The sequence below is a fragment of the Tachypleus tridentatus genome, chromosome 13, assembly GCF_004210375.1.
Source record: "Tachypleus tridentatus isolate NWPU-2018 chromosome 13, ASM421037v1, whole genome shotgun sequence".
NCBI lineage: Eukaryota > Metazoa > Arthropoda > Merostomata > Xiphosura > Limulidae > Tachypleus > Tachypleus tridentatus.
Genome location: NC_134837.1, coordinates 57,437,784 through 57,465,739, shown reverse-complemented (window position 1 = coordinate 57,465,739; position 27,956 = coordinate 57,437,784). Strand labels below are relative to the sequence as shown.

At 33.5% G+C, this 27,956-nt stretch overlaps 1 protein-coding gene across 3 annotated transcripts in view; it reads right to left on the bottom strand.

Moving 5' to 3' along the window:
* Positions 1-400: 400 nt before the first annotated feature.
* LOC143239316 (3 beta-hydroxysteroid dehydrogenase/Delta 5-->4-isomerase type 1-like) overlaps positions 401-27,956 on the bottom strand; it is a 38,409-nt gene continuing 10,853 nt past the window's right edge. Inside the window, exons 2-5 of one of the 3 annotated variants that reach the window (XM_076480273.1) lie at positions 9,961-10,144; positions 5,196-5,360; positions 3,251-3,466; positions 401-1,538 (exon numbers count right to left, since the gene is read on the bottom strand). In XM_076480273.1, the coding sequence (XP_076336388.1) occupies positions 979-1,538; positions 3,251-3,466; positions 5,196-5,360; positions 9,961-10,102 (1,083 nt within the window). In that variant the 5' untranslated portion in view covers positions 10,103-10,144 and the 3' untranslated portion in view covers positions 401-978. The remainder of the gene's footprint in view (positions 1,539-3,250; positions 3,467-5,195; positions 5,361-9,960; positions 10,145-27,956) is intronic. The other 2 variants (XM_076480275.1, XM_076480274.1) reach the window with 2 other exon arrangements.

Below are 27,956 nucleotides of genomic sequence, written 5' to 3'. Positions count from 1 at the left end.
ATTTGCATTTTCTTTAAAAATAATATTTGTTTTAGATATAAAAGTTACAGTTCTACACTTTTGAATGCATATGCTAACTGTGTGTGACCCTCTTCAAATAATGAGCATTTATTTATTTAAGTTTGATCAGAAAATTTTTACCTAACGTAACAAAAAATTTACCACGTTTATGTTGGTTATAATTCTTTTTTCTCAGTGTTTTCTTTTGAGTAAAAAAAAAAAAACTTTAGTTAACGTTTTCCCCATTCCTCTTACTAAAAAAAAGTTGACTTAGGTTTCCTTTAAATTTTTACATCGCCAAATTACCAACTTTACTGTACTTTTTCAAAATATATTTTGTTTGATTGAATAACGGTATTTTATCCTTTCATTTTATAAACATATTTGTAAAGTCTGACTACAAGAAACATTTATTTTTTAATTGAATATTACTAAAGCGATAAAAATTGGACAAAGAATGTTTAAACATTTCTCACATGAAATCACTGCTCCAAGTACGATTCAGTAAGTCCATTTTTTGTGATAGGTTGTTACTGAGGTGTCTGCGTTTTTGATAATTTAAAATAAATAGAAAAAGTGATTACTGCTACTGTTTATATACTCTAAATTTAAAAGTATTGCATGTTAAACATAGTAGATATACATTAAGTATTAACATGAGATATAACTTGTAAGTGCTCAAAATATCACCTCTTTAAAATATTGTTACTTAGTACAGATCCAAACTTGTACAAACTACTGATACAGAAAATAGAAAAAGATAAATAATCATACATTTGATATTTACAAGCAAATTTCAGAGATTAAATATTATGAATCAAAAGTGACGAATAAACTTGGTATTCCGAATACTCGAATTATATTAAACATTTATATAAAACTTTGTTGCTTGTATTTGTGGAGAGAACTCGATTACATTAAATAAGTGATAAGAATGCTATATTAAGGAGAATGTTCTTTCCTCGTTGTTCTAAATTGTTAGATTTCAACATTAGCATAATAACTCATACTTCTTTCACTAGCTTCATCAGGAGTATATAATGGATGGTAGTCTAATCGAAGAGTAGCTTTTGCACGATTAAAAAAGTAGGTTGAGCACAAGTAATCCAGTTCTTCTGTAGATGTAATGTAACCTTCTGGCTTGTAAAAAGGGCTAACCAATCGCAGGAAAAAACAAACAACAGCTAGTAAGATATAGACAAATACATAAGGAAGTACATAATCAGAGAGTTTAAACCCATGGGCTTCTACCCAAGGCCGCATTATTTCGTAAATGTCAATAATAGGCGTGTCATCAGTTATAAAATATACTTCTCCAGCTGCCGTTTTGTCTTCACGAAGCGTATCTTTAGCTCGGATGTGGGCCCAAGCAGCATTTCCAACATACATAACCTGTAGTCTCTCATCAACACTGTGTACCCGTTGAAGGACGCCATTCCTCTTTTTTGCCGCCCGTAAGGCACTGATTACAAAATAACCATCTTGTTCACCATACAGAACCATTGGTCTTAGCGCCAGAGTGTACAATGTCCCTTTACCTAGTGAAAAACACATGCCTTTTAGATTGTTTGCTTCTAGCTAGGTTTAATTACAGTACGTTGTATTATCGTTACTCATTCATTACATAAAATGTTCTACATTTCTCTGTTCTCAACCAGTAATATATTTGCTGAAAAATCCACTGTATTGTGTTGAAATTATGTTATAATGCAAGTGGGTTTTTCGTCAACACTTTATAATTGATACAACCACACATATTCAAGTATGTTACATTAAAATATAAAGAGTATATGAGAAATAGAACTTAGGGCAACTGAAAACATTTCAAATAGAATTGAATCTAAATACATTTTCTTACAAGTTTCTCATCTAGAACTTTAGTAAACTAAAAACAAATAAACAAAGAAACAGCAAGGTTGTTAGTAGCATTACATTTTAAATAAGATACCATTTTAGTGGATAATAGACGAGTTAAAGACTGGTATGGTTTTCAGAAAAAATGTATTGGTGAGACAATGCTGGAAAAATTAGAATGACAAGGAAAAAGGTTACAACAAATAGACTAATACTAGAAGTACTTGCTCAGGATTCCCGAACTGTTAAAAATGGCACAATTTTTATTTCTTGCTTTTGAAATCATATGTCATGGTGAGTTGTAGCTTACAGAGTACATAATTCTTCTCGTAATTCATGGCATGCGCACATTTTACTGCCATCACGACAGTACATATTGCAACATTAAACATCCCTTATTTGTCATCATTTTAGTGACTGACAGATAACAATACTGGATAGTGATGTGAAGGGTTAAAACAGGTGATCTTCAGCCTCCTTTCTAGGAACCAAAGGTGAATAATTTCTTTGAATTACTACAACATGGTGAGAAAAGAATAGGGAAAACATTTTATTTATTCTAAAATTTTAAACACTCGAGTACAAAAATTTAATATTTAGTTGTATTATAAAAAATAAATTCATGACATGTTCAGAAAACTTCCAATATTGAGCAAGCTTACCGAAAGAAACGTATCTTAATCCAGTAAACTGTTTATATTCTGTCCTACAGTATTGACTGAAACTTGACTTACAAAGGTAAAGTCACTAGGTTGTGTACGTAGTTTATTTTTTATACCACACGCGTTGTGGTTTAATTAAATAAAGATTACATACCATACATATTGGAGTATTTTGTGTATGCTATAACAGAAGTTATTTGTTCTTACCAGAGTACCAAACATTAGAGGGTCAGCCGAATACTGTCGATGAAGCTGATGGTCACGATTATCTCAGTAGTCCTCCATTTCTTGGACGACGTTTTTTAACTATACAACCATGTACATGTTTATGCTCACGTCTTATTAAAACACATCTACAGCTTCGAGTCTATGGGTTAAAAGATTCACTTAAAAATAAGCTTTTGTCTATGTGCCAACTCTATATGTCGTAGACAACTATCTTACTGTTAAGACAGACGAGATTTTACACTATTGTATATTTTATTCTTATCTGGTGTGTTTGGGAAACCTCATTAATGTGAATGTCAAAACTTAAGTCTGCCCAAAACGCACGATAGTTAACACTGTGTGGAAATATTAATATAGGTATGGAAATAAAGAATTCTTTCTTTTACTAGTTGAAGATGTCATTTTGTTCACTCCTTTACAGCTCTTTCGTAAATAACAATTTCAGGAAAGTAACGCTTAACTCAAACACTTTTTAATTTGTAAACTATCTATACCAGAGATCTTACCGTCTGCCAAGGTTCTCCCGTTTGCCTGTAGAACAAGTTCTTCGGCTTTGCACTTGGTTTCTCCGTAGCCACCCAGTAGAAATGTTGCGGGCTTGGGAGTAGTGCTCTCAGTACCGTAAAAGATGTGTTCCTTGCCGACGACGACATCTACAGTGCTTGTGAAAATCAGCCTCGAAACGTTCTTCTTGATACATGCATCAATAACTCTCTGTGTACCTATTACAAATTTCTTACGCTGTAAAAAAATAGCTTAAAAATCTTCCTAGCTCTGAGAATTAGTTAACTGATAGTATCGCTTTTCAGATTAACATTTTAAGTACACAAATATGTACAACATATGTACTTTATATAAAGAAACTTAAGTTTTTTGCTTGCGAATATGATTTTACGTAAAGGTAGATGAAGTAGAAAAACATAGTGCAATTAAGTTACTTCTGCTGAATTAAGTCTTATATAAATTACTTAACCTAAGTGCTATCTTCTTCGATTGTAATTGTTAACTTAAATTTTAGTGATGGGTTAAATAAATCGTTACAGGTTTTGACTCAAGAAATCAAACCCTTTCGATTGATGTATTCGATCACGCCAAGATCTGTTGAATTAATTTAGTCTAATCCTGCCTACAAGAATTTCAATTTGAGGGTAAATTGGAAGACATACTGAAGAATAATAAAACTGAATCTGGTATATGCGCGCCACATGCTTGGTATTGCTAACGCAGAAAAATATAGCTAAGAAAAGAGAGAGTAAAAACGATCTCATTGATTACTTTATTCAACTGCTGCCTGAAATAATTAAGTATCGCCGCGACTATTGAGGACTCCCCTCTCGTTACACTTTTTCGCGCGATAAACACCATTAGCAATTCAATACACTGTCCCCAAACTATCATTTATTATGTCTGAAATTCAATATATTTTTCTAAAAGATTGTAAAAAATAATTTCACCAATTTTTTAAGTCTCGAGGCCTAGCATGGTCTAATGGTTAGAACCCTCGACTCGCGGGTCGTGAGTTCGAATTCTGTTTCCGAACACGCTTGCCCTTTCAGCTGCGGGGACGTTAGAATGTGATGTTCAACACATTATTCGTCTGTAAAAAGTAGTCTACGATCTGGTGGTAGTTGGTGTTGACCAAGTGCCTTCACGAAATAGCCTTCTAATAGCTTTGAGCGAAAGTCAAACAAATTGCCTTATATATCGCTGTTAAGAATCAGCTTGTAAAGGAATATTAAATCATGACGTAAGCTTGATTTTCTTAACATGTTTAAAAACTGCTTAAGTATTAAATAAACTTGCTTATAGTGGATAAAAAAATCGAAACGATGGTAAGCCAAGTAAGGCAATTACGAAATATTAGTTTTCAGCAGCTCAGGTACATCAATAACAAATTTATTTAAATAAGCGTTATTTCTCGCTATTTTACGTTATTTATCATCGATCTAGCTTTAGATGATGAAGGTTGATATACTTCAAAACTCTAGTTGTTCGTGATATATTACATGACCAAAGAGGTTTTGCGTTTCAAATTATGCGACCTCAAACCCGAGCGCTAAGTTTAGCTCCAAAGTTAGATAGCCTCTGAACTTCTTTTGATATGAAATATTACAAATTGAAAACGTACGTTTTAAATATTTACAATAGACTTTTAAAACTAGTTTAATAAATGTGGTGTTTAAACCCATTAATGAGAAAATCTGCTATTCTAAAAATGTACGTTGATTGTTTTTGTTTTCAAAGAATGTTTATTAGGTATTCTAAACTTAACAAAATAGGTAATTATTTATCAAATACTTAATAAGAAAGTACAAGTAATTATTAGTGGCCATCACTACCTAAACATTTTTTTAATCAGTTAAATGTTTCTAAGCATGCGATTATACACTAACCTATAAACTATGCAACTCGAGCAGTTTAAAATTACAGAAGGATAGAAAATACTCGCACCTTCAACATTCACAGTGTGCATCTTTACTTTATCGGGGAAAAGGCCTACACTGATTACTCCTGCTGCATGAATGACACAGTCAACTCCAACACAAGCATCTTCAATACTTTGAGCATTTAGTACGTCACCCTGAATAACTTTCATTAGTTTGGGTGTAGAGTGGCCTAGATGTTCAAAATACTTAGAATAATTTTCCAGTGTTAATTACATTCAAACTGTCATGAATCTGAAGTAGTTTAGCTACGATTGATAAACCTTTACATTTATAATACCATGAATAATTGTTATAAACATGTACTCATCTTTTTAACCTTTAGGTAAGTAAGGCAATCATATGATAATAAAATACATTCCATATAGCAATAATAATAATCTGATTGTAATTTAAAATATTTACTTTCAATCACAAGTTTCATTACGCGAGGATGTAATTCGACAAATCCTCTCCTCTCCTTGTTACATTCTATGAAACTAATATATGTAATTTATTTAATTTTTCAACTATTAAGATAATCCATGTGGCTCAAGGGTCTGGCGGTGTTTGCGTCAAAAAATGCTAAGACAGAAGTGTGAATAATTTATATTAAAACGATTCTATATATTCATAACAATCAAATCTCGTGAAAACCACGCCCAATCTAAATTAGCGGTAGAAAGGCATGTATCACAATTACATTTTGACATTGGTTTAACATAAGTAATGTTCTACGACTGAAAACTGATGTCTTTTCGAAAATACATGAAACAGCTTTTACCGACAGAAAACATGTATATATAATTAGATAATAAAATTTGTTTAGATCGAGGATTAATCATTTCCAAGCTCGGAATATCCCTTGTACTTAATGGCATTGGAAACAAAAGCGTAAGGATCATCTTGAAGAACCATCAACATTCAGAAAAAGACTTGCAAGAAGTACTTCAGCTGTGGTAAGCAAAGTGCGGCAGCTTTTTAACAGGTGAGAATCCACAAAAATAATCCTCACGCCTCAGGGAGCAGTGCATAACATAATCCAGACGGTCTCTGTTCGGAAACAAGACCAACATGGTGTGAACTGGCCAAGATAAGGTTTCCGTTTATGCCACCTGATGTACACTGGTGAGAAAGCAGCAAGTTTGAGATTTACAAATCGAAAATCACGTGTTCGATTCCCTTTGGTGGGCATAGCAAGCTGCCCGGTGTATAAAAGAAAATACTAATGTGCTATAAGAAAATCACACAAAACACACGCACCGCTTGTCGCAGAGTGAACGTGATATTCATGCTATTCAGCATGAAGATATAACGCTCAAGTCGCAGAATACAGTACCTATGGATATCTATGCGATTGGAGTGTTGAAATTAGCGCTGGAAAGCCGTCGTCCTTATATACTATATGGATTACACTGGTCAACAAAATTTTTGTTGCATTTATATCAAACAATTGGTATTACATAATTTCTTGCCCTGATTTCAGATCTGAAGTTAGTTTTTTCCTCAGTGCTCTACTTTTTTTGCAATCAAGGTATTTGAAAATCTCAAAATTTCGTCATCATCACATTGACGTCGTAGTCTATCATGAAAAATATGTGATAAAATATGTTATAAAACTCTTTAATATAGCTGGGCAATAAAAAAGAAAATGCAAGATAGTATAAATGTATTCAAGTTATTTATATTAATTCAATTTATTTATATAAAACTGATTAGTAGATAAGACATTTGCTACTATGAGGAGGGAAAGCTCAATTGCAGTCTACTCAGGCATGAATTTCCGCTTGTAGCTCTTGCGTTTGTGGACTGTCTCAGGGCATTCTCGTTTAATGCTCCAGCAGTAATCTGCCATCATATGTTTGTCCCATCTCCCTTGGTAACGCTCTTCCATGGTCTTGAGGTCCTGATGGAACCGCTCGCCTTGCTCGTCACTTATAGCTCCTGGGTTCTCAGGGAATCTATCAAGATGACTGTACAGGTAATGGAGTTTGACACTCATGTTACATCCAAGGTCGCGAAAAGCTGACAACATATTCGTTACAAGGGTTTCATAGTTGTCAGCTTTTTTATTACCGAGAAAGTTTGCCATCACCGCCACAAATGAAAGCCATGCAGTCCTTTCCTTGTCGTTCATCTTTCTGGCAAATTCTTGATCACGCACAAGTGCACGAATCTGTGGTCCATCAAAACACCTGTCTTGATCTTCTCGAAGGACAAACCAGGGAGCACAGAAAATATGTGTTGGAAGCATTCACCGTCAGTATTCAACGCCTTCATAAACTTTATATGCAAAAACGGCTCGTTTGGGTTGAGAAAATATTTTACACAAACTGTTTCATCAAGCCCAGCATGATATGGAGAGGAGGAAATATGATCTTTTCCTCAAATGACAGACAATTGGATCGTTGACAATATTTGGCATACCTGCCTTCAGAGTCTCACGTATGGGCCACTCCTTCTGGTTCCAGTGCTTTTCTCGAGCTCGGCTGTCCCACATGCAAAGATAGCAGGGGTACTTTGTAAATCCTCTTTGTTGACCTAGGAGGAAAGTAACCATTTTGAGGTCCACACAAATTGTCCAGTTGTGCTCGTGGTATTTTAGTAGGTCAGTCACAGTCTTAATGACATTATATTCCTCTCGTAAATACACAGAGTGTCCAATTGGAACAGCTGCATAGACATTGTCATTATGAAGTAGAACGCACTTCAAACTTTGCTTAGAACAATCTAGAAATAATCGCCAGTCATTTGGATGGTATACTGGCATCCCTAATTCCTGGAGAAGACCTGAGATATTATGACAATAAACAAACATATTCTCCTCTGTAAAATATGGCACAAAAGCCTGCTCCCGATTTCGGAAGTATGACACTTTAGTTGTATGGCTCAGCTGATTCTTTTCTTGCATCCTGGAAGCTAACACTTCAGCTGCATTTTTGGAGAGACCCAAATCACGCACAAGGTCATTCAACTCTGGCTGGCTAAACTGTTGAGGAGTTAATGACTGTGGGGTCTCATAAGAAGGATCGCCAGATTCTGAAAGTATTTCTTGAGTTTCATCAGCAGTCTCTTGCTCTTGGTCACTACCCACATCTTCAGATGGAAGAAATCCTTTAAAAACTGGGATTGGGAGCTCATCAGAGTGCAGAGTAGGTCGGATTGCTGAGGGGATACTAGGATATGAGATTTTGTGTCTGTTTTTCTTGCCAATGCCCTTTGTATTGACCAGACAAAAATAGCAGTCAGTTGTGTGGTCCATCGGTTCTCGCCAGGTCATGGAATTCCGAAAGGTAAACCCTTACGTTTCCCTTTTGTCCAGTCACGCAGCATTTCCTCGCAGTTATGACACACAATATGTGGGGCCCATTTCTTGTCTTGGTCACCAAGAGCAAGTCCAAAGTACGCTTTATAAGCACGCCTCAGAAATGATGTTATATTACGCCTTTGACGAATAAGCGTGAAGCATCCACAAATATAACAGAAAGCGTCCGGCTTGTTCTCACATTGACGTCTCCTTGTAGCCATGATCAGATCTGAAACAAAATCTAAACAATTTTAATATCTCTGTTGATAACATAAACGTGTAAGTAATTAACACGTTTCCTGCGATGGGACCCACCGGTGTCCCACTATTGTCTTACCTTTAACTAAGTTGCAGGCAAGAGACAAGTGTAACGACAACCTCACGTTATCATAGCTCATGCAGCACTGAAGCTGACAGATGTACAAGAGCATCGCAGCAGTTGCCGGTTTGCCAATATAGGCATCGCAGGAAACGTGTTAATTTGACCACAAACGGCTAGAATGAAAAAACTTAAAATTGCATTAAAACTAGAGCATGTAGAGCTGTACCGTTTTCATATTTGAATTTAGCAGGTCACAAAGGGTAAGAATAAGTAAAAAAATCTTATGCAACTGAGATTTCGAAAAAATTTGTTGACCTGTGTTATCACAAGTTTAAACATAAAAGCCTTACGACGGAGTCTTTTGCAATATACAATATGTTCAGAACTATTGCGAAGTTATCAGACCAAAGATGATCAGAATGAGACAACATAGAATGTAATGATGTGGAAATACTCCAACGTAGTTTTAATACACACCTCTGTATTGTAATACGCATTTAATTCTTCCTTTCTTAAACCTTAATTCTAACATGTACTAGATAATTAGCTTCTAATCACAGCAAAGTACCCACATAATTTACTATACTGTTTATACGGTCTTACTTTTAACGATTAAAATGCATCAATTTTAAATCAGCTGAGTAGTCTTCCTGTTAGCGATATTTTTGGCCATAATCCTAATATCTCACAAGGTTTGATGAGCTCAACAAATTCAAGTTTGTTCTTAATCAAATACAAAGCTAACAATTCAAAATAAACTTTATAACAAGAGTACATAAATATTCTAAACCGAGTCAAGTGAGCTTTACTTAGTGTTTGCGTGTAAAATTCCAAAGTACTATACGAATAATTTTCATCTTTGAAACTAAATTATTAAATGTAAAATAATTATTGACAAAATTTGATAATTTGAATACTGTCCTCAGCATTATATGTTCATAAGATTCTGCAGGAAACATTTTGTAATACGAATTTATAAAAGTGTCGCCAATAATCGAATTATAAAGATGTCCTTATAAGTTTAAAATGTTATCTCAGAGTGCAATTTAAACTGTTGAGAGCAGAATACAACTAGCCGTTATCTTAAAATGTGTACGTCCATGGATAATTTATATCCCTAAAGGAAGTATTACATCTGTCTTAATAATCCCGATAATTACTTACCAAGTTTATTCTCGTACGCTTTTATATCAAACGCACGAATTTCGCCAACTATGTCATCTTTTTCTTGTAATAACTTGATAATATGTTGGCCCAGAAATCCACTGGCACCTGTAACAAGCACAACTTCTTTTGGGCTATTCATAGCTGGATTATTCTCTCAAAAGGTAACGTACCTATTTTTGCCCTATAGATAAAATTTTAAATGTAGCAACTGTTATATTTGATTTTAAAAGTACCAGTTATGTTAATCAACTGACTGATATTGCTTCACTTAAAAATAAAATAATAACATGCAATTTTTGGAGATTAGATTCAGTGAACTATCAAATATTTTTAACACCCAGTCTACAAGTCAATGAGATCACATTCGGGGATTGGATGGGCTACAGAAGATATCATGGTTCGCGTTAGAACTTCTATAAAATGTACAGTGATAAAGGGTTCAATCTTCTCACCTAAAACAAAAATTACTATCCAAACATGGATATGTTTCACTAGTGTTTGGCCACAAGGGTTCAGAGTTTATCGGGCTGCTTTTAGACCGTGTTCTTTTTGCACAAAATACAAGTGTTCATGTTCAGACAAATACTACATTTAGCCACTTCATAAAAGCAAATAAAGTTCACTGAGCATTCCTCATCCATCTATATTGACAAAAGTTCCAAAAACCGTAGATAAAAAGGTTTTATAGAGCTGAAGAACCACATATTGTACAACATCTGCGGTCACTATTATTTGGCGCAAGATTTTGTAGAAGGATGCAAGTTTGATTCCATCATAGTTTGCAAAACAAGAGCAAATTAGGCCAATAGGTGATTTGAATTCCAGATACGCCAAGAAGTTCTAAATTTCTATTCAGAATTTTAAAAGAAACAAAACCAACGTACTGAAAAGCTTTGTTAGGTAATCTTCTGACTCACAGGCTTGCTGTAAAATCATATTTATCCAAGAAAATGGAATCACAATATGGAATATTTTTAAACAGTTTTTATGAGTCCACCGCTAGATAATTCGGGAAATAACACAGATATAGCAGTTCAAGTGTGGTTAACATATTATACACTGTTATTCATTTTCATACAGGAGTTCTTATTGATAATTACTAATGTTGTCTTTTCGTATTAATACTTTGTTCACTTACCCACTGAGGAATCAAACATCCAAATCTGCTGGTTCATCAGGTCTTAGTAATAAGCATGTTAGTTCAAAAAGATAATGGTTAATAATATAGTATCGAAATAAATAAATATTATAGGTGTTAAGAGTCCTTACCTTAATTCTGATTCGTAGTGACCTAAATAAAATTGTTCATAATTACAGTTCAACTTAATTCAGTTTAAACCAAAATAGTTTTTGTCCAAGCAATTTGATAATACAACTAGCATCTCAAACAAATGTTTGTTTATCTCAGCTGGCTTGTAAAAGACCTGGTATTGGCGAAAAGCCTCGTCATCTCTCTTTCTCTCTCTCTTAATATAATTTAACATCTATATTATCATAACATTTTCGTTACTTTCACACAAAAATTCTTATTAATAGCTATTACTATCACACTTGAAATAACTTAATCTTACTCTTCGATAATTAGTTTAGAATATATTTTTAGCAAGTTATGTTTATGTACGTTTTGTTTTTGTTGTTTTTGTCCACGCGCCCTGCACGTAGTTACGGCATCCTCATAAACCGGATACTGAACTGTCGTAAACATTTACTAACCTTTCAGCTTTTGCAAAGGTACATATAGAAGCTGGTACTAACTGACCCATCCCCCGCTGGTACAGCGGTAAGTCTACGGATTTACAACGCTAAAATCAGGGGTTCGATTCCATTCGGTGGACTCAGCAGATAGCCTGATGTGGCTTTGCTACAAGAAAACATACACCAACTAACCCTGTGTATGTGTTCACTCCCTTGGGAATGAGTAGGGGCGAACCCACTTAAGAGTTTTACACAGACGCGCAAATCTGTACGAGGTAGATCATCTCTTTTCAGTATTTCACTTGGAAAAGTCGTTGCTATAGGTAACCTATGGATTATTAGATCCCGCACTAGAACAATTTTTTTCTGATTTGAAAGTGGAGTGCAATATTCTTCCTGTTCCTTCTTAGGAAATCATTTTTAGTTCTACAGCTAAAACAATTGTTAGTTCTACAGCTAAAACAATTGTTAGTTCTACAGCTAAAACAATTGCAACAAAAAGTAAGAAGTCGAACAATTAGGTGTTTAATAGACATTGATATGGGTATAGACTTACATAATCTGTTCATATGCATAGTTGTTTTTCCTTTATTGTTTAAGTTCTTTATAATTATCAACATAACATTTATAAAATGTGAATTTTCTGGTTACTTGATGGAATGAGCCTTGTGGAAGTAAAACACAAGGTAAACAAAGTGAGATGTCACAAAAACACACCTACACATTTATATTAATTTGAACTAGAGAATGGAGCAGGGTTTCATTTGTGTACCATGAACAGTAATAAAAAGAGGCATTTATCATATTTGTTTAGTTATTAATGTATCCTACAGCAACAAATGTAATACCATTGAAACATGAAATTACTTTGGCTGAAGTCAAATGGTGGTCTGTTGTGGAAAGATTAAATATCCATTTTATAGTTTCATCTTTGAAGTGCGATTTTAAAATCTCACTTCAGCCTGGATTTTCTATTTTTCGTCTTTTAAAAAACATGTAACATATGACATTCATTAATAGCTAATATTTAAAAAAAAATGTGTGTGAAATAGAACAATAAAACTTTCATTAAAATCAAGTTTAGTGCTGTTAAAAATAAAAGCATTTTAAATATACAAAATCATCCATATAAATGTTATATTAAAAATTATAGAAATTTTTATTCGCTTTAAAACATGCGTACTTGTCTTCTTAACCATAATTTAATTTTCGGTTCCTAATTTTCCTATTCCATAATGACAGTTCTGCCGTTTGAATCATCCCGAGGTCACGGTTCTGAACCTCGCAACAACTGCACCAGAGAGAGCATCCAAGGAACATGGCAGCATAAATACCTTCTCTTACAGGTTTTATAATATGATATTATTTGTGTAATTTATTCGACACGGATTGCTAGGTTGCTTGAATAACCGTCATTTTGCCTTGAAAGACCGGTATAAACGCAACTCGATTACTGAAACCTATACTTGGCGTTTTAATAAAAATAAATCTTTTTGTTTGTAGAAAAACTGCATTCAAAAAGCTCAATATTTCACATTAGAACATGATTGTTAAGCATTAAATTCTATAAAATAAATACTAGAAAAGTAGTCGTTGTTTGTCCACCACGGGTATCGAAACCCGATATCTAGCAGTTGAAGTCCACAGACACGCCGCTGTGCCACTGGCGAGGGGGGGGGCTGAAGGAATAGTGAGATTTATGAAACAAATATGAGTGTGAAACGTTTCTGAGAAGATCAGCAATAGGATCCAGACTTAATTGGATTTTTAAACATATTTTTCAAAATTACTTATGTACAAAGTTGCTTGCGAGTCCATGATTTCCATGATAGTTATAGTTTCCCTGGTAACATATAATAAAAACGTTAAAAACTACAAAATAGCGCCAGTATTTAGGTTTACCGTACGTAATGAAATAACCCGTTTTAGTTTTTTTTTTAAATTTGTCCAATTCAGAAATTATAAAAAGTGTTAAACTGTTACAGTTTCTGTATATCTGTGAATTTGATATGTAAGAATTGTCTTTAAACACGACACTTAAATTTTAACTACAGAATAATCCGAGATAAACAGACCACACGGTAATATTATTCCCTTCCTAGTTGCTACATTTTTAACATACTCATTAAAGGAGCCACCCGCAATTGACAGTTGAAGACTTATCTAGTCGCGACAAAAACATTTTTCTTCAGTGGTTTCAATATAGTTTAGGCACATTATTTATGTTAATAAATGAAATAATTTTAACAAATATGGTCTATAGTTTTAAAACGCAATTCAATAAATATTAAATTATTGTAGAATGATAAAAAGGGTGTTATTGTAATTTAAACTGTTTAACTTTTGTTCCATTGCTACTTCGTATGGGAAGAAATGCCCTAGTTATGCATTCTAGAAAACTGTATATTCCACCCAGTTTTCTTCATATGTTGTTGTTTGTTCTTTTTTTAAATAAAGTTACTCACTATGATGCAATATAAACTGGTAGCGAGTATTATACAAATATGCCGGTAGGTAAGTGTCAGCAAAGCTATGAATCATCTCGGTGAATTTAAAATAGTGATAGGGTATTTTTCTTTGTGTTCAGTCTCAAGTTTGTTGTAAATGTTTTATTTATTGTTTTGTGTTCAGGAAGTAAGAAAAAAACAAAAGAGAATGTAAACGAATGTACATATATTTTACGTGTTGGGAATATGTACTATAAACTTATCCAACTGTTACAATAATGCGACAAACCCAACAAAAACGTTCTTCAATGAAGGGAACGACAGTCAAATGTTCCTACTCAATTGGTATTAGCAGTTTCTTGCTACGACAGCTGCCCCCTGCTAGCACAGCGATAAGTCTACGGATTTACAACGCTTAAAACAGGGGTTCGATTCCCCTCGGTGGGCTCAGCAGGTAGCTCGATATGGTTTTGCTAAAAACACACACACACGACAGCTGGCAAATCAGCTCTTGCTACATGTGCATGTCTGTATGTAACTGTTACTCCACTGAATGTTTCATGAACATGTTTCAAACTTCAACCTTGAAAATAAACAAGTCGGTAAGAGGAAGAAAACATTAAATACGTGCACAAACACTAGCGTTTGAAAAAGTTAGTTCTATAGTCATATCTATTAAGATTTATCTGTGGGACTAATCAGGTGTTTGAGAAATATTTTCCTCAAGTTCAGATAGTTCCCCCCCCCTTTATGTTGCCCATATTAACTTGTTTACAACTTTACAGCGCTGTTGATTCTTATAGAATCTACGATTTAAAGGGAGAAATATAAATCAATTTCCTAATCATTAAGAAAGGTAGTGCTCAATAATAGGAATCGTAATAAAACAAAATGGGACTATAAAAATCACTTTTAAAATGTCTTAATATTAACAAGACTATTTCACAGTATTGGTTGAACAATACTAAAGCTTATTGTACTTATAAAACCGCATAAATCACTATATACACGTTTTTTGGGGAGAATAAAAATTTCACTGTTTAAACGAATTTATTTGTGCACAAAAGTTTTTCAAACAAGCATTCAGAAAAAATATGAACCCTATCACTAATTATTTCAGAGTTCTTGTATCGAAAATAATACAGATGTTTAACGCACAATGCGCTACTATGGGTATACAATTAGATTCGAGAGTGGGTTGTATAAGACTTACTATTGTACATTTATTTTAGAGCCTACGCTTATTTCTGTACGGTTTGCTTTTTTTGCATGTGACGTATACACTTGACTGTATTGCACAAGTTCCGCCTGTTCCCGAAATTTATGGAAGATTCTTAACCGCAAGAATAAACAATATCCTATACATGTATGTAATACTAGTGATTGAAAGTACTGTTACCAAGCGAACTTTATTGAACGTTCTAGAGTCTCGCATGGTTCATATAACAAGCAGCTAGCGAGAAACATTATTATTGTTGATCAGTTACACTCAATGTGTTATAAGTCTCAGAAGATATAACTGTGATTAACGCCTAATAATCGGAAAACTAAAGATTTTCACCAGAAATGTTTATAGATTTCGAACATTACAAGATGTTTAAATTCAGTGAATCAATTTCGGACGTTAGTATTCCTGTGAGGACATTAGATACTGTCACCGTTAAAAACAGTTGTTTTAAGCTAGCACTCCCAACAAGTGAAGTATACCTGTGTACCAACATACAAGTAATTTGCTGGTCATAGACCTAGACCGTCGTTAAAATATTCAGCTCTAGACCGGAAATAACAATCAGTATTGTCTAAGTTTGTAAAACCCTTGTACATAAACCATCATTTGTAATAACTATTAGTAATAGCCGTTACTAATTTTTTTTTTTTAGGTTTGTATATTAAAATATATTTGTGTTAAAAAAGAAAATTGTGTATGAATCTAGTTGACAAATACTATAAACTGGATAAATACTTCTCTAAACTTAAGTTTCTGGTTATTTGAAATAGTAGTACGTAATGTACATAATATATTTAATCGGAGACTCGTTTGAAATAAATTATATATGACATAATAAATTGAGGTTTTTGTCCGAGATGATTCAGAGACAAAATCCGTTCTAAATTAAAATTCAAAACTCAATTAAAATTATATTGATCAGTGCCAACAAGATCTGATCATGTCTGATCATCAAGGTTTTCTTCTACACCCTCCATCGACAGCTAGAAAAACAACAAAAGTGAATTGCTTGAAATTGACAAAATTTTAGAATTAGAGTTTATAATTGAAATATTAGTCAATGAGGAAGTATTAGGGGAATACTGTAGTGTCTCCATTAGCCAGAGTTGCATCAAAGTTAGAAATACAATAAAACTTAAACAAATCGAGTTTGAAAATGTCCGCATTGAAGCCAAAAGGGAGAAACAGCAAACCTGTATTGAAGCAGAAAGAAAAATAAATGTCTCGAAGCCGAACAAGCCTGTATCGAGATCAAGAAAGAAATTAGTTTCAAAGAAATGGAAATTAGACTTTGCCTCCAATCGACCAAGGCAAAAAGACAACTTTGAACTCAATCGATATGTCAACGTACAACAATTAAATGAAAATAAGGTTGATAAATATCTTTAACATTTTGAAAAAGTTGCCCAAACCATGGAATTGCCCATGGAAAAATGGCCATTACTGTTAGTGTTTTAACTGGTAAAGCCCAAGAAAAAGATTGCAGCAATTGTGATAAAGGTAAAGCAGCTATCCTCAAAGCATACGAGTTATTACCATAGGCTTATCGCTAAAACGATTCGAGGTTATCGCAAGCGACATAGTAAAAAAACTTGTGTGGAATTCGTTCATGAAAAAGGTTTTTTGATCGATGGTGTAATTCCATGAGTATTGACAACAGTTTTGACAAACTAAGTCAATTATTTCTGACTGAAGTCTTCAAACGCTGTACAACTGACGACCTCAACTTGTTTGTATGAAAAGAAAATTGACATACTATAGGAAGCAGTAGTTCTTTCTGATGAATACACTAACTCATAAAACCACTTTTCATAAAAAAGTTCTTCCCATCTCGACATAAAACCTGTACCTGTTCAATTCATTAAATTTGAGGATTCTTAAAAAAAAACACAGTTCCTCTAGTTCCGTTCAAAATCTTTTAACGGTGAGGATAAAACTTAAAACCAAAGCCTGTCTGCCATTTTTGTAAAAAACCTGATTGTTTAAATTTGTAAAAAGAAAGAAAAGGAGATAACATCCAATGCGTTTGTGTTCACATATGTACGTAGTTTCACTGGATCACCCGCTATTGTTGGTTTGACCACTGATAAAAAGGCTGACGTACCTATGGAAGAATTTAGACCTTTTGTTTCTGTTGGTTCTGTGTCTAACAAATGACAATGCTAATCCCATACCCATACGTATTTTACCTAATACCGGGGCGACTAAACTGTTGTTAGAAGGTGTATTGCCTTTAGATTCGAATTTTGCCACTGGCGAGTTTGTTATTGCTCAGGGTATTGAGGGTGGCTTTTTGTTAAAGTTCCTCTTCAGAATATTATTTAACACCAGATCTAGTTTTGGGAACAGCTGTGGTTGAAATAATACCTACTCTGCTATCATTATTGTTGGGAAACAATTTGGCTGGGGAAAACTGTTGCTGAACACAAAATTGTTAGCAAACTGATCACTGTTTAATCTAAGGACGATGTTATGGTTGAAGGTCAGGCTAAGAAATTAAGCCAAAAACAAATGATAGACAAGTATTCGCAGTACGATATTATAGATTTGTCTCAAACGTTTTTTAGATTCAACAGGAATGTTGTGGATAATTGCTCTACTTACAATTCCTCGATGAGTGACAATATTGGACGTGAGGAATCTGGTTCACCTGCTGAAGTTCCATTTGCTAGAAGTAAACTGATCACTGAGCAAGAAAAGAATCCACAGATCTCTTCACTAATTAGATGTGTACTTCCAAAAGATGAACTGCACAAAATTCCAAATGGTTAATTTTTGAAAATGATGTACTCATGAGAAAATGGAGACTACCAAATGTACCAGCTTCAGAGGACTGAGCTGTAAAGTTTATCAAGTTGTTCCAACAGGCACATTATTCTGAAATATTGAAAGCTGTCCATGAACTTCCAATAGAAGGTCGCCTAGACACTTACATGACATGTAACAAAATTATGAGAATTATTTTGGCCCAAAATTAGGCAAGATGTTTTCTAGTGTTGTAAAACTTGTCATACATGTCAACTGGCTGGAAAACCTAACAAAATATTTCTTTAACTCCTTTGAAATCTATCCCAGCTTTTGAAACACCTCGGTCATGTGATTATTGATTGTGTTGAATAAAAACAAAACAAAAAACAACATGTTCGAGTATTTTCACGTGCTCTAAATTTTATTGTGATAAGGTTAGTTATATTAATTGTGTTATATGTCACGATTTTGAGTTATATAATTCTTTGAGAATGTATTTTGAGAATATATGCATTGGTCACAATGTATATGTACATAACATTTTAGTTTTATAACGCGAATTTTTAATCCTTTTAGGGGAGAAATGTAACAGATTCACTGTTGTACATTTATTTTAGCATATAAGTTTGTTTCAGTGTACTTTTCTTTTTGGCATGTGACATATTCTTGACTGTGTATTGCGCAAGTCCCATCTGTTCTCGAAATTTGTAGAAGATTCTTTAGAGTAAGAACTAACAATATTTGTTCTATATAAATGTGCTAGAATGTTTTTGAAGCGTCGAGAAACTCGTGCGATTCATATAAAAGCAACTAAGCAAGAGACCGAAAAAGGTTATTATTGGACAGCTATGGTCAGTGCACTAAGGTCTCGAAAGCTATAATTGTGATAAACGTTAAGAAATACTCGCATCCGAAGTTAATTCACTGAAGTTAAACGGAACGGTTTGTAACGTTCGAAATCTGTAAACGTTCCTGGTAAAATTCTGTAGTTTTCCGATTAATAAGCCTTAATCATAATTATAGTCTACAAAGCTTTTCGCTTACTGACTGTAGCGACAAAACAATATTCTATCACTGTCTCTCGGTTAGCTTTTATACCAGTTAGGCGAGATTATCAAACGTTCAACAATATTCGAAGACGCGCCAGTGTTTTTCGCAAAACGAGTCTGTTTATTCATGCTCTCAAAAATCTTACACAGATTTAGAGAACGGGCAGGACTTGCGCAATACACATTCAACCACATACGTGCATCAAACTGAAAGAAACGCATATATTAAAAATAAATGTACAACTGCAAATCCACACTTTTTAATCAACTGAATTTATATAGTTTACATTGCATTGTTTCAGTGTTTTGTGTAGTATTAAAAACTTCCCGTATTACTATGAGCTAACTAGGTTATGTATACATTGATCTCTGTCTTTGTAAAATTAGAATATATTATTCTTGTAATTATGGCCATATAACAATGCACAGATTTTACATAAAATGTCAAATAACACAAGTCTTAGAGTTCAAAGAAATAAAAATCTACATCGAATAAAATAAGAACCGAAATCTTATCAAGCCCTCAACATAGCTCTTTTCATATTTATATAATGTATGTCCATATTTACACATACCGTGTTTCTCCGATAATAAGACCTACCCATAAAATAAGACCTAGTGTGATTTTTGGGGATAGTTTTAATATAAGCCCTACCCTTAAAATAAGCCCTAGTTAAGAGTGGCAGGAAGAGGAAAGAAATAAAAAAAATTAATTTATTAATTAGTTTGTTTAAGTATTAATCAGTTAGTTTAATAGTTTAATAATAGTTTATTTTAAATGGTTAGTTTAATAGTTTTACTTTGTAACTTCATTTTTTTAATATATCAAAATAAGACATCCCCCGAAAATAAGCCCTAGTGTCATATTTTGGAGTGAAAATTAATATAAGCCCTGTCTTATTTTCGGAGAAACACGGTATGTACCCAGTTGGGACAGCAGTAAGTTCACAGTCTTACAACGCTAAAATTGAAGATTTGATTCCTTGAGATGAACACAGCAGATAAAAAAGCAAATAATTACAGCCTTTCCATTAAGTTGTAAGCCATGAAGGAAATGAGCTTTATTATTATTATTATTACATATTTGGGGGCAATCCTCTGCGTTCATCCTGGTACATTAAAGTTTTATAGTTAATGTGATACCGGTATTTCTCAACATTTTTCTAATTATCAATACACTAAATATTTATAGCGATGAACAGACCATTAAACAAGCCTCCTAACGACCTTGAAACAACAAGGAAAGTCAGCAGAATAAAGAAAGGGGAAAACCAGATGGAAAATATAACTGCTAGATAATATCCTTCACTCACTCTAAAGATCCAAACTTTCTGTTAAAATATAGTGTCTCTTTAACCTGCATTCACAAAAAACAACTTCAGCAAACCTCTGAATAATTATCTTAGTATTAAATGTATTTATTTACAGAAGTGTATTCATACTCTACATTAATATATTATCACTATTCATAACGTTAAGATCCAATAGTTCATAAAAGTAGTATCAGAATATCCAATCAATTACTTTATCTATAAACCGTGAAATTATAAAAGTAATTTACGTTGGTTGTAATACCATTAGTGAGTAAATCTGTTGAATTTTAAAACGTTAACTGTGAACTTAACTAAGTCTCTCTGTATAAGTGACAGTAATCAAGAATCACGTTAGTAAGTCGCGCGGACAAGGTAAAGGAAAGCACGCACATCCCAAAATGTGCAGCGACTACCGAGGGTTTTTACCGACGTAGTTGTATACAAAATCAACTCCATAAAAACTCGAACATTATAACAAATACACTTTAGATATTCGATACTGGAAACCGATAAAGGCATTAATAGTTAGCACATAAAATATAAAACGAATTCTTGGCACCATTACAGAGATACAACCTAGCCAAATCTGATATATCGTTCATTTACTGAATTTTCTTTTCCTTTCCCGCACACGTAACTTGGTTTTATATCGTGCGAGTTTAATTTTTAAACTTCAACAATCATCTAACATTGGCCGATTGTTTAAAAATTAACATCACTACTTCCTTCTGTAAGAGTTACTACTGGATATTTATTTTAATATTGATGTTTGTCTTAGTTAAATACGTATTTAGAAATGCATGTAACTTGTACTGTTAAAAGTATTGCGAAATTCTCCACTATTCACTGAATTAGTAGAAATTTTCGAGGTTAACAATACAAAATGTGTACTATGTAAATACCATTATTGTTGCCTTAGCTGAAATTTCTAGAAAATCTACTCTCAAGCTTATACACAGACATTTTTATATTGTTGGTTTGCTAGGCTTGGTATACTATAAACCTCGAAAGCTATAACTGTGATCAACGCTTATCAATCGGAAAACTACAGATATTTGACTAGGAACGTTTATAAACATACACATTACAAACTAAATTAACTTCGGATATTTCTACAAAGGCATTGTATAAAACTTCAACTGGGAAGAAAATCATTTCATACCAGCGAAGAATATAGAATTAGCTAGCTCCCTGTTAAGTGAATTGTATCTACATTAACTCGGAAGTAATTCTCTCATCGTGAATCTTTGATAAGGTAGCTAGGAAATTCCAGACCAAGAAATACGACTTAAAATTTACAAATTTGTATGTAAATCATTGTTCGTGTTATTATAAATTGTATTATTTGTACGTTAAAATTTAGTAGTATTAAGAAAGAAAACTGTATCAATCTTGTAATGACACATCATAAATTTAATAAGTCTCTACATTTAATTAACTTACAAATACAAATTACACTAACTCAATTTCAGGTTATTTAAAACTAATATGTAACAACAAATCGGAGACTTGTCCGGGAATTTTTGTAATATGTAACACTACAGTTATATATACCGACCGATATATATACTTTTGGCCGACTGAGAGGCTTGGCAAGATTTTATTGTCTTGATTGTTACTCACTATTGAATTGTGATATTAACTAGTCTTACGCTGCTGAATTGTGTGTGCGAGGCTTGGGATTTTATTGGTGGGGGTGTGTGTGTGTGTGCGCGCTTAGTGCTAACATTAACAAGGAATTTTTTTGTCGTTAAATACACGTATGAGAAAGACATACGAAGTTCGGAAAAAGATACAATATCCAAATCAAAAACAGCTTGGTTGTTAAACAAAAAATGTGTTATATATACAAGAACTAAAAGTACTATATCAAAATGCTGCCAAAGCTTCGTATTAATTGATTGATTGTTTGTTTAGAATTAAGCACAAATCTATATAACGGGCTATTTATACTCTGTCCATCACGGGTATCGAAACCCGGTTTCTTGTTGTGCAAGTCCAAAGACACAGCACTGTATCACTGGAGGTCGCTGTCAAGGTAATATTGGATAAAGAAATGTAAAGTTCATGCTTGGTTTAGAATTATTTTATGTTTGTCAGTTTTATCAACGATAGCACAAGTATGTCATTTGTCCACGTTTTTTCAAATATTAACATACACAATCATACAGAAATGATGAGTGAATCATTCCTGTTCTAACGTTAATAAAACAGAAGCATGGTAACAAAATGATTCTAAATCAAGTACAGAATTTACATTTTCCTTCAGGCAGCAATTTTAAACTATGCATCAAATAACATGATCACCTTGGCCACATTTTCATAAAATGTTTTATTTGCTGCTTGCCAAACAACTTTTGCTTGGACGCGTTGTTTTGTTTGTTTTTAATAGTGCACTGTATCCAGGACGAGCCCCCAGTTTATTATATTGCAAATTATAAGTTATTTCGGGGTGACTCTGATTTATTATATTTCATACGTAAGGTTTTACTATTTCAAATTTTAAAAGTTAATGAAATGTTAATGTGTCAAATTTATGATATTTGCCAACAAGACAATTTTTTAACACAAATATACAAGCAAAAAGACGATACAGTTTATAATAACGGTTATTACTGATAGTTAAACATGGTGGTTTATATGCAAGAGATTTATAAACTTAGAAACTACACAGAGTCTTCTATCTGGTCTAGAACTGAATTTTTTATCGACATTTACGGAGATTAAAATTACATTGTTTGATACAGCTGTACACTTCTTTTGATAGCTAGCAAATTTTGAACATCCGTAAGTCTTCGTCGCTGACAATATCTAATGTTCTTAAATAATAATGTCTGAAGTTAATTGGTTCGCTGTATTTGAAATATACAAGTGTTCCCAATCCAGTTCTACAGTTTTCCAACTGAAAAGCGTTTATTACAGTTATAACTTCTGAGGTACCTGTAGCTGATTAATAATATTCCTCTATTGTCTCTCGACTGGCTGCTTTTATACGATTCACACGAGTTTCTCGAAGTTTCAACAATGTTCGAAAACAAGCTAGCTAATTCGTGAAACAAATATTGTTAATTCTTACTTTCAAGAATCCTCTACAAATTTAGAGATCAGGTGGAACTTGAGCAATACACAGCCAGAAATAATCATCAAATGCGAAAAAAAAAAAACTGTACTGAAACAAGCGTAGGTATTAAAATAAACGTATAACGGTAATTCCATTACAACAGTCAACCTATTTTTAGATACTATTTACTGTTAAGGAAAAAATAAACTAACATGTTGTCATTACATGTACTGAACTTAGCTTTATTATCACCAAATAATTTAAAGTAATCAGTGCAACGAAAAAACAATGTCAGGACATTGTGGGACTACTCAGTGAAAGTAAAACAAAGCGTAAACGTTCATGGAGACGAAATTATTAAAACGAACTAAAAAAAAAACAAACGAGACCGAATATTAAAACAAAACCAATTTAGCAGTGTAAAACTAGAGAGAAGGCAGTCATCACCAGGCACCGCCAACTCTTGGATACTCTTTTACTAACGAATAGTAGAATTGATCGTAACATTATAACGCCCCCACGGCTGAAAGGGCAAGCATGTTTAGTGTGACGAGAATTTCAACTCCTTCAGATTACGAGTCAAGCACCCGAACCACCTGGCCATGCCAAGCCCTTTAAAAAGTTAAAAAAATACGTAATATTTATAATATAGTTAAAAATAAAAATAATTCTATATCAAGACGAGACCAATGGAGCTTGAAGGTTTGTAGAGATCACAGTCATAATATTTCAAAAGTGTGTAAAGACTGTAATGACAAGGTTGAAAAAACGAAAGGACACCACAACAAAATCAAATTACAAAAGGATATCAGCGAAGTCAAAAAAATGAAAAACAAAGAACTTATGAAATACAAAAAAATATAACAAACAAATCAGTGAAAGAATAAAACACGTGGAAAACAAAATGATAAATGAAAAGATTAATCTAGTTACTCATCTTTCTGTACTTCAAATATTTCAACCTTTAAACATTACTTACACAAAATATAGAATATGAAAAACCTATGTGGTCTACACCTGTTACCACTACAGTTGCGACGTTATTACTGCGAAACCTTCGTAGACTACTTTAATCATGTGACTTAGAAATCCAGTTCTTGAATTTAATTGGCTAATTCCACAACACTGCACAAATGAAAAAGAAATTGACTATCATGTAAAGAAACTACAGAAAGCGTATCAGGACTATTTATCTTACTGTTCATTTCAAAGTATTAGTTTTAAAAACATTAAAATAACCTTCCAGATGAGAGCTGCAAAAATATAAGTACTGTCACCTGGCTTCTTCATCAAGTTTGGAGTAGTACATCGGAGAGAAGTATCCATAGCAGAGTTCCAGAGCAAGGTATAGAAGAAAAATAGACCTTATTCAAACTTGTGGAAAATTTGGGAAGGCTTCCCAATTATTATATCTGGATGCTCCTCCTGGAGCGATGTATTGTTAACATATGACTAATTTATAGATTCCGTAAAGATTTTCTACACCTGATGGAAAGTAACGTGACTGCCAATTAAAGCAAGGAAATGAAGTCATAGACAAGAGGAATTGTACAACATTATAAAATCTAAGTTTTGTTCAAGCTTTAAGTCATTTATCAAACTTGACATTATCCAGAATTGGTCAATATTACTAGCACTTTAGAGTTCTTATGCTTGATCAATGCTAAAAATTACATAATTTGCTCACAGAATAAAGATACCTTATTTACTGAACTTCAAGTCTTAGGCCAAATAAAATATACAAATTTTGATAGTGAAGATGCAGCCTCGATACACCAATTAACCAAATGATTCTAAATTTTAGAAACATGTTGAGGCTTTCACAGAAAGAGAAGTCATAAAGAAGTGATGGATCTGAATGTGTGAATGAGAAGGATTGACTCACGTTCCTGCACGAACAGCCATAAAGTGAATGAAGCTACAGAGAAAGTTGCCTACCCACTAGGGTGCTCTATTTGGATCAAAATGTATTTCAACAGGAGGCATTGACAAGTGCAATTCGATCAAGCAAGGAGAGGGAAGGCCTTTTACAGCAGGTAACTAATTGTGATAGTTAGTTGTGTTAACATTTTAATTATGTAATTCGCCTTTTACATTTCAATATTTAATGGTGCGTTCTGTCTTAACTATTTAGAAATGCCGTACTCAATTACTTGGATAACTTTAAATGAAAAGACTGTTGAGGATGTTCTAACGAATGTTCTGAATTAGTTGAAAGAATCTTAAACTGAATCCGAAAAATGTAAATTAAAGAATCACCTGGCGAGTTTTCTAGGATGCGCACTCAGAAAAAAGAGAATACCTACATATCTACCGAAGCTTGACGTTATCCAGAATTGGTCAATGTCAAAGAGCCTGCGTAAAGTAATAGAATTTATTTTACTGTGCTCATTTACATTATTATATAGTTAGGAAACGTTTCCACGAAGAACAGATTATTCATCATTAAAGTGGCTACTGAGTTTTCATAATTCAGCAAGCTGGGCTTAAAAATTCTGCAAGTACAACTTTAATAAGATGCATTTCCACGAAAGAAACTGAAAATAATTGTGTATTATTTCATAGACTGTATTGCTGAAGGGTTTAAATCACTGCGAAAAAATGAAAGCAGGAAATGGTAGACAATAATAACCTAAACTACAGAAGAATGTGACCCAAGATGCGAGATATACAAGTGATGGTAGATAACTAACGTGTTTCAATACACAACTACAAAACGCTCTGGCAAAAAGATACACATTTGAAACAAACTATTCATACGATAACCAGCGTATAAATACTCATATAAGAAACAGCTGCTCCACACAGCCAAAGACATGAATGTATTGGTCAGAATAGGATTTATTACGCCTATCTAATATCTCAAAAATGAGAAAAAACTAGTGAAGAAAAGCAATGATTACATTTAATACTTCCACAACCTCTACCTTTATCAGCACTCCAACATCTCCATAACCTTCCATTAACTGTTAGGTGTTAAGAATATACTAGAAAATAAAAAGCACTTCTACGGGGTTTGGTGCTGAGAACAGAGGAAAATAGTGAAAACCTTTTTTCATGTGAGCGTAAAGATCAGTGAAATATGGAGCACAGGAGCTGCAGCAGTATATTTTGGAGTACCATTTAGGAAATGTGGTGTCAATGTGCTTGGTCTTTAGCCTAAGAACAATAGTAGGGATAAATACATCATAGTTTTGATGTACTATTTCACCAAATGTCAGAAGCTACAAACAACACACCATCACTGATGTATGTGGTGGAGAACTTAAAAATATCATAATACCTTCTGTACTCTCTTCTAGGAAAGAAACTCAAAAGATGTATATGAATTAAGGAACATAACTGATCTCATATGTAACTCGTTACTTAGTAAATACTTAAATAAGGTCTTTATAAACCAAACGTTTCTACGATATTAATGGTGATAAAACTGGATTGATTGGTTGGTTGGTTAGGTGTTTTATGACGCAAAGCAACTAGGCTATCTGTACCAGATAAAATTGGAAGACATGTTATGCTGAAAATAATCTGGTTGGTTTAGAGAATTTAGACGGATAAAATCCAAGCAAAAGGTGTTATCTTTTAGAAATACATTGGCGAGAGGACGGTTAACTTGATGACTCCAGTAATGTCACAAACTCAGCATGCTGAGGAGCCTAGAGTTCCTATCGACATTACTTCCAGAGAACCAATAAAGATGAAGTTGAAATTGGATACGCTTATCAACAACCTAAGGAGGATTTCCAAGTAATAGGACAGTCACTGATGACAATAAGCCCTCCCATTTGCACATAGTATCCTCCCAAAAAGATTTGGCAAATGGGTCCTTCAGTGTAGTTTTATTTTTAACTAAAGGTTGTTCAGAGTAGTTCATAATTTAGGGAGAAGTAGTGTTGCCGTTCTTTTAATTTATATATTAAAAAAATAGTGCACACCTTTTCATTCTGAAAGTTTATGAACGTAATCCTATAATACCGAAAAAGTTCTATATGTCCAACAGCTAATATGATTGATTGGTTGGTTGGTTTGATGGTATAAATCAGCTATGCTATCAAAAAACAAATAGCATCAAAACGAACGTTTACAGCTAGTCTACAGCAGTAAGAAAAAACTACAGCAATACAAGTTGAAAGGACTTTCTGTAGCATAACTGTAATTATCATAACTCGTTAGGAAGACTAACAGGTAAGTACAAAAACCACCGTTAGTCACCTGAAGTTGACCTTTCCAATCTTGTTTCTTACTTTACGTTGTGGCCATCTTCAGAAAGTAAATTAATAAAAGTTTTAAAAGACTTGTAGCACAATTTTAAGTATAATTCACCAGGATTATTAACGAGTAGTTTAAACAGCAGCATTAGTCACCTGAAGTTGGCTTTTCCAGTCCTGGTTAAGTTATTTGACGTTACGGTCATTTTCTAATTTCAAATAGAACTAGATCGAATTTTATTCT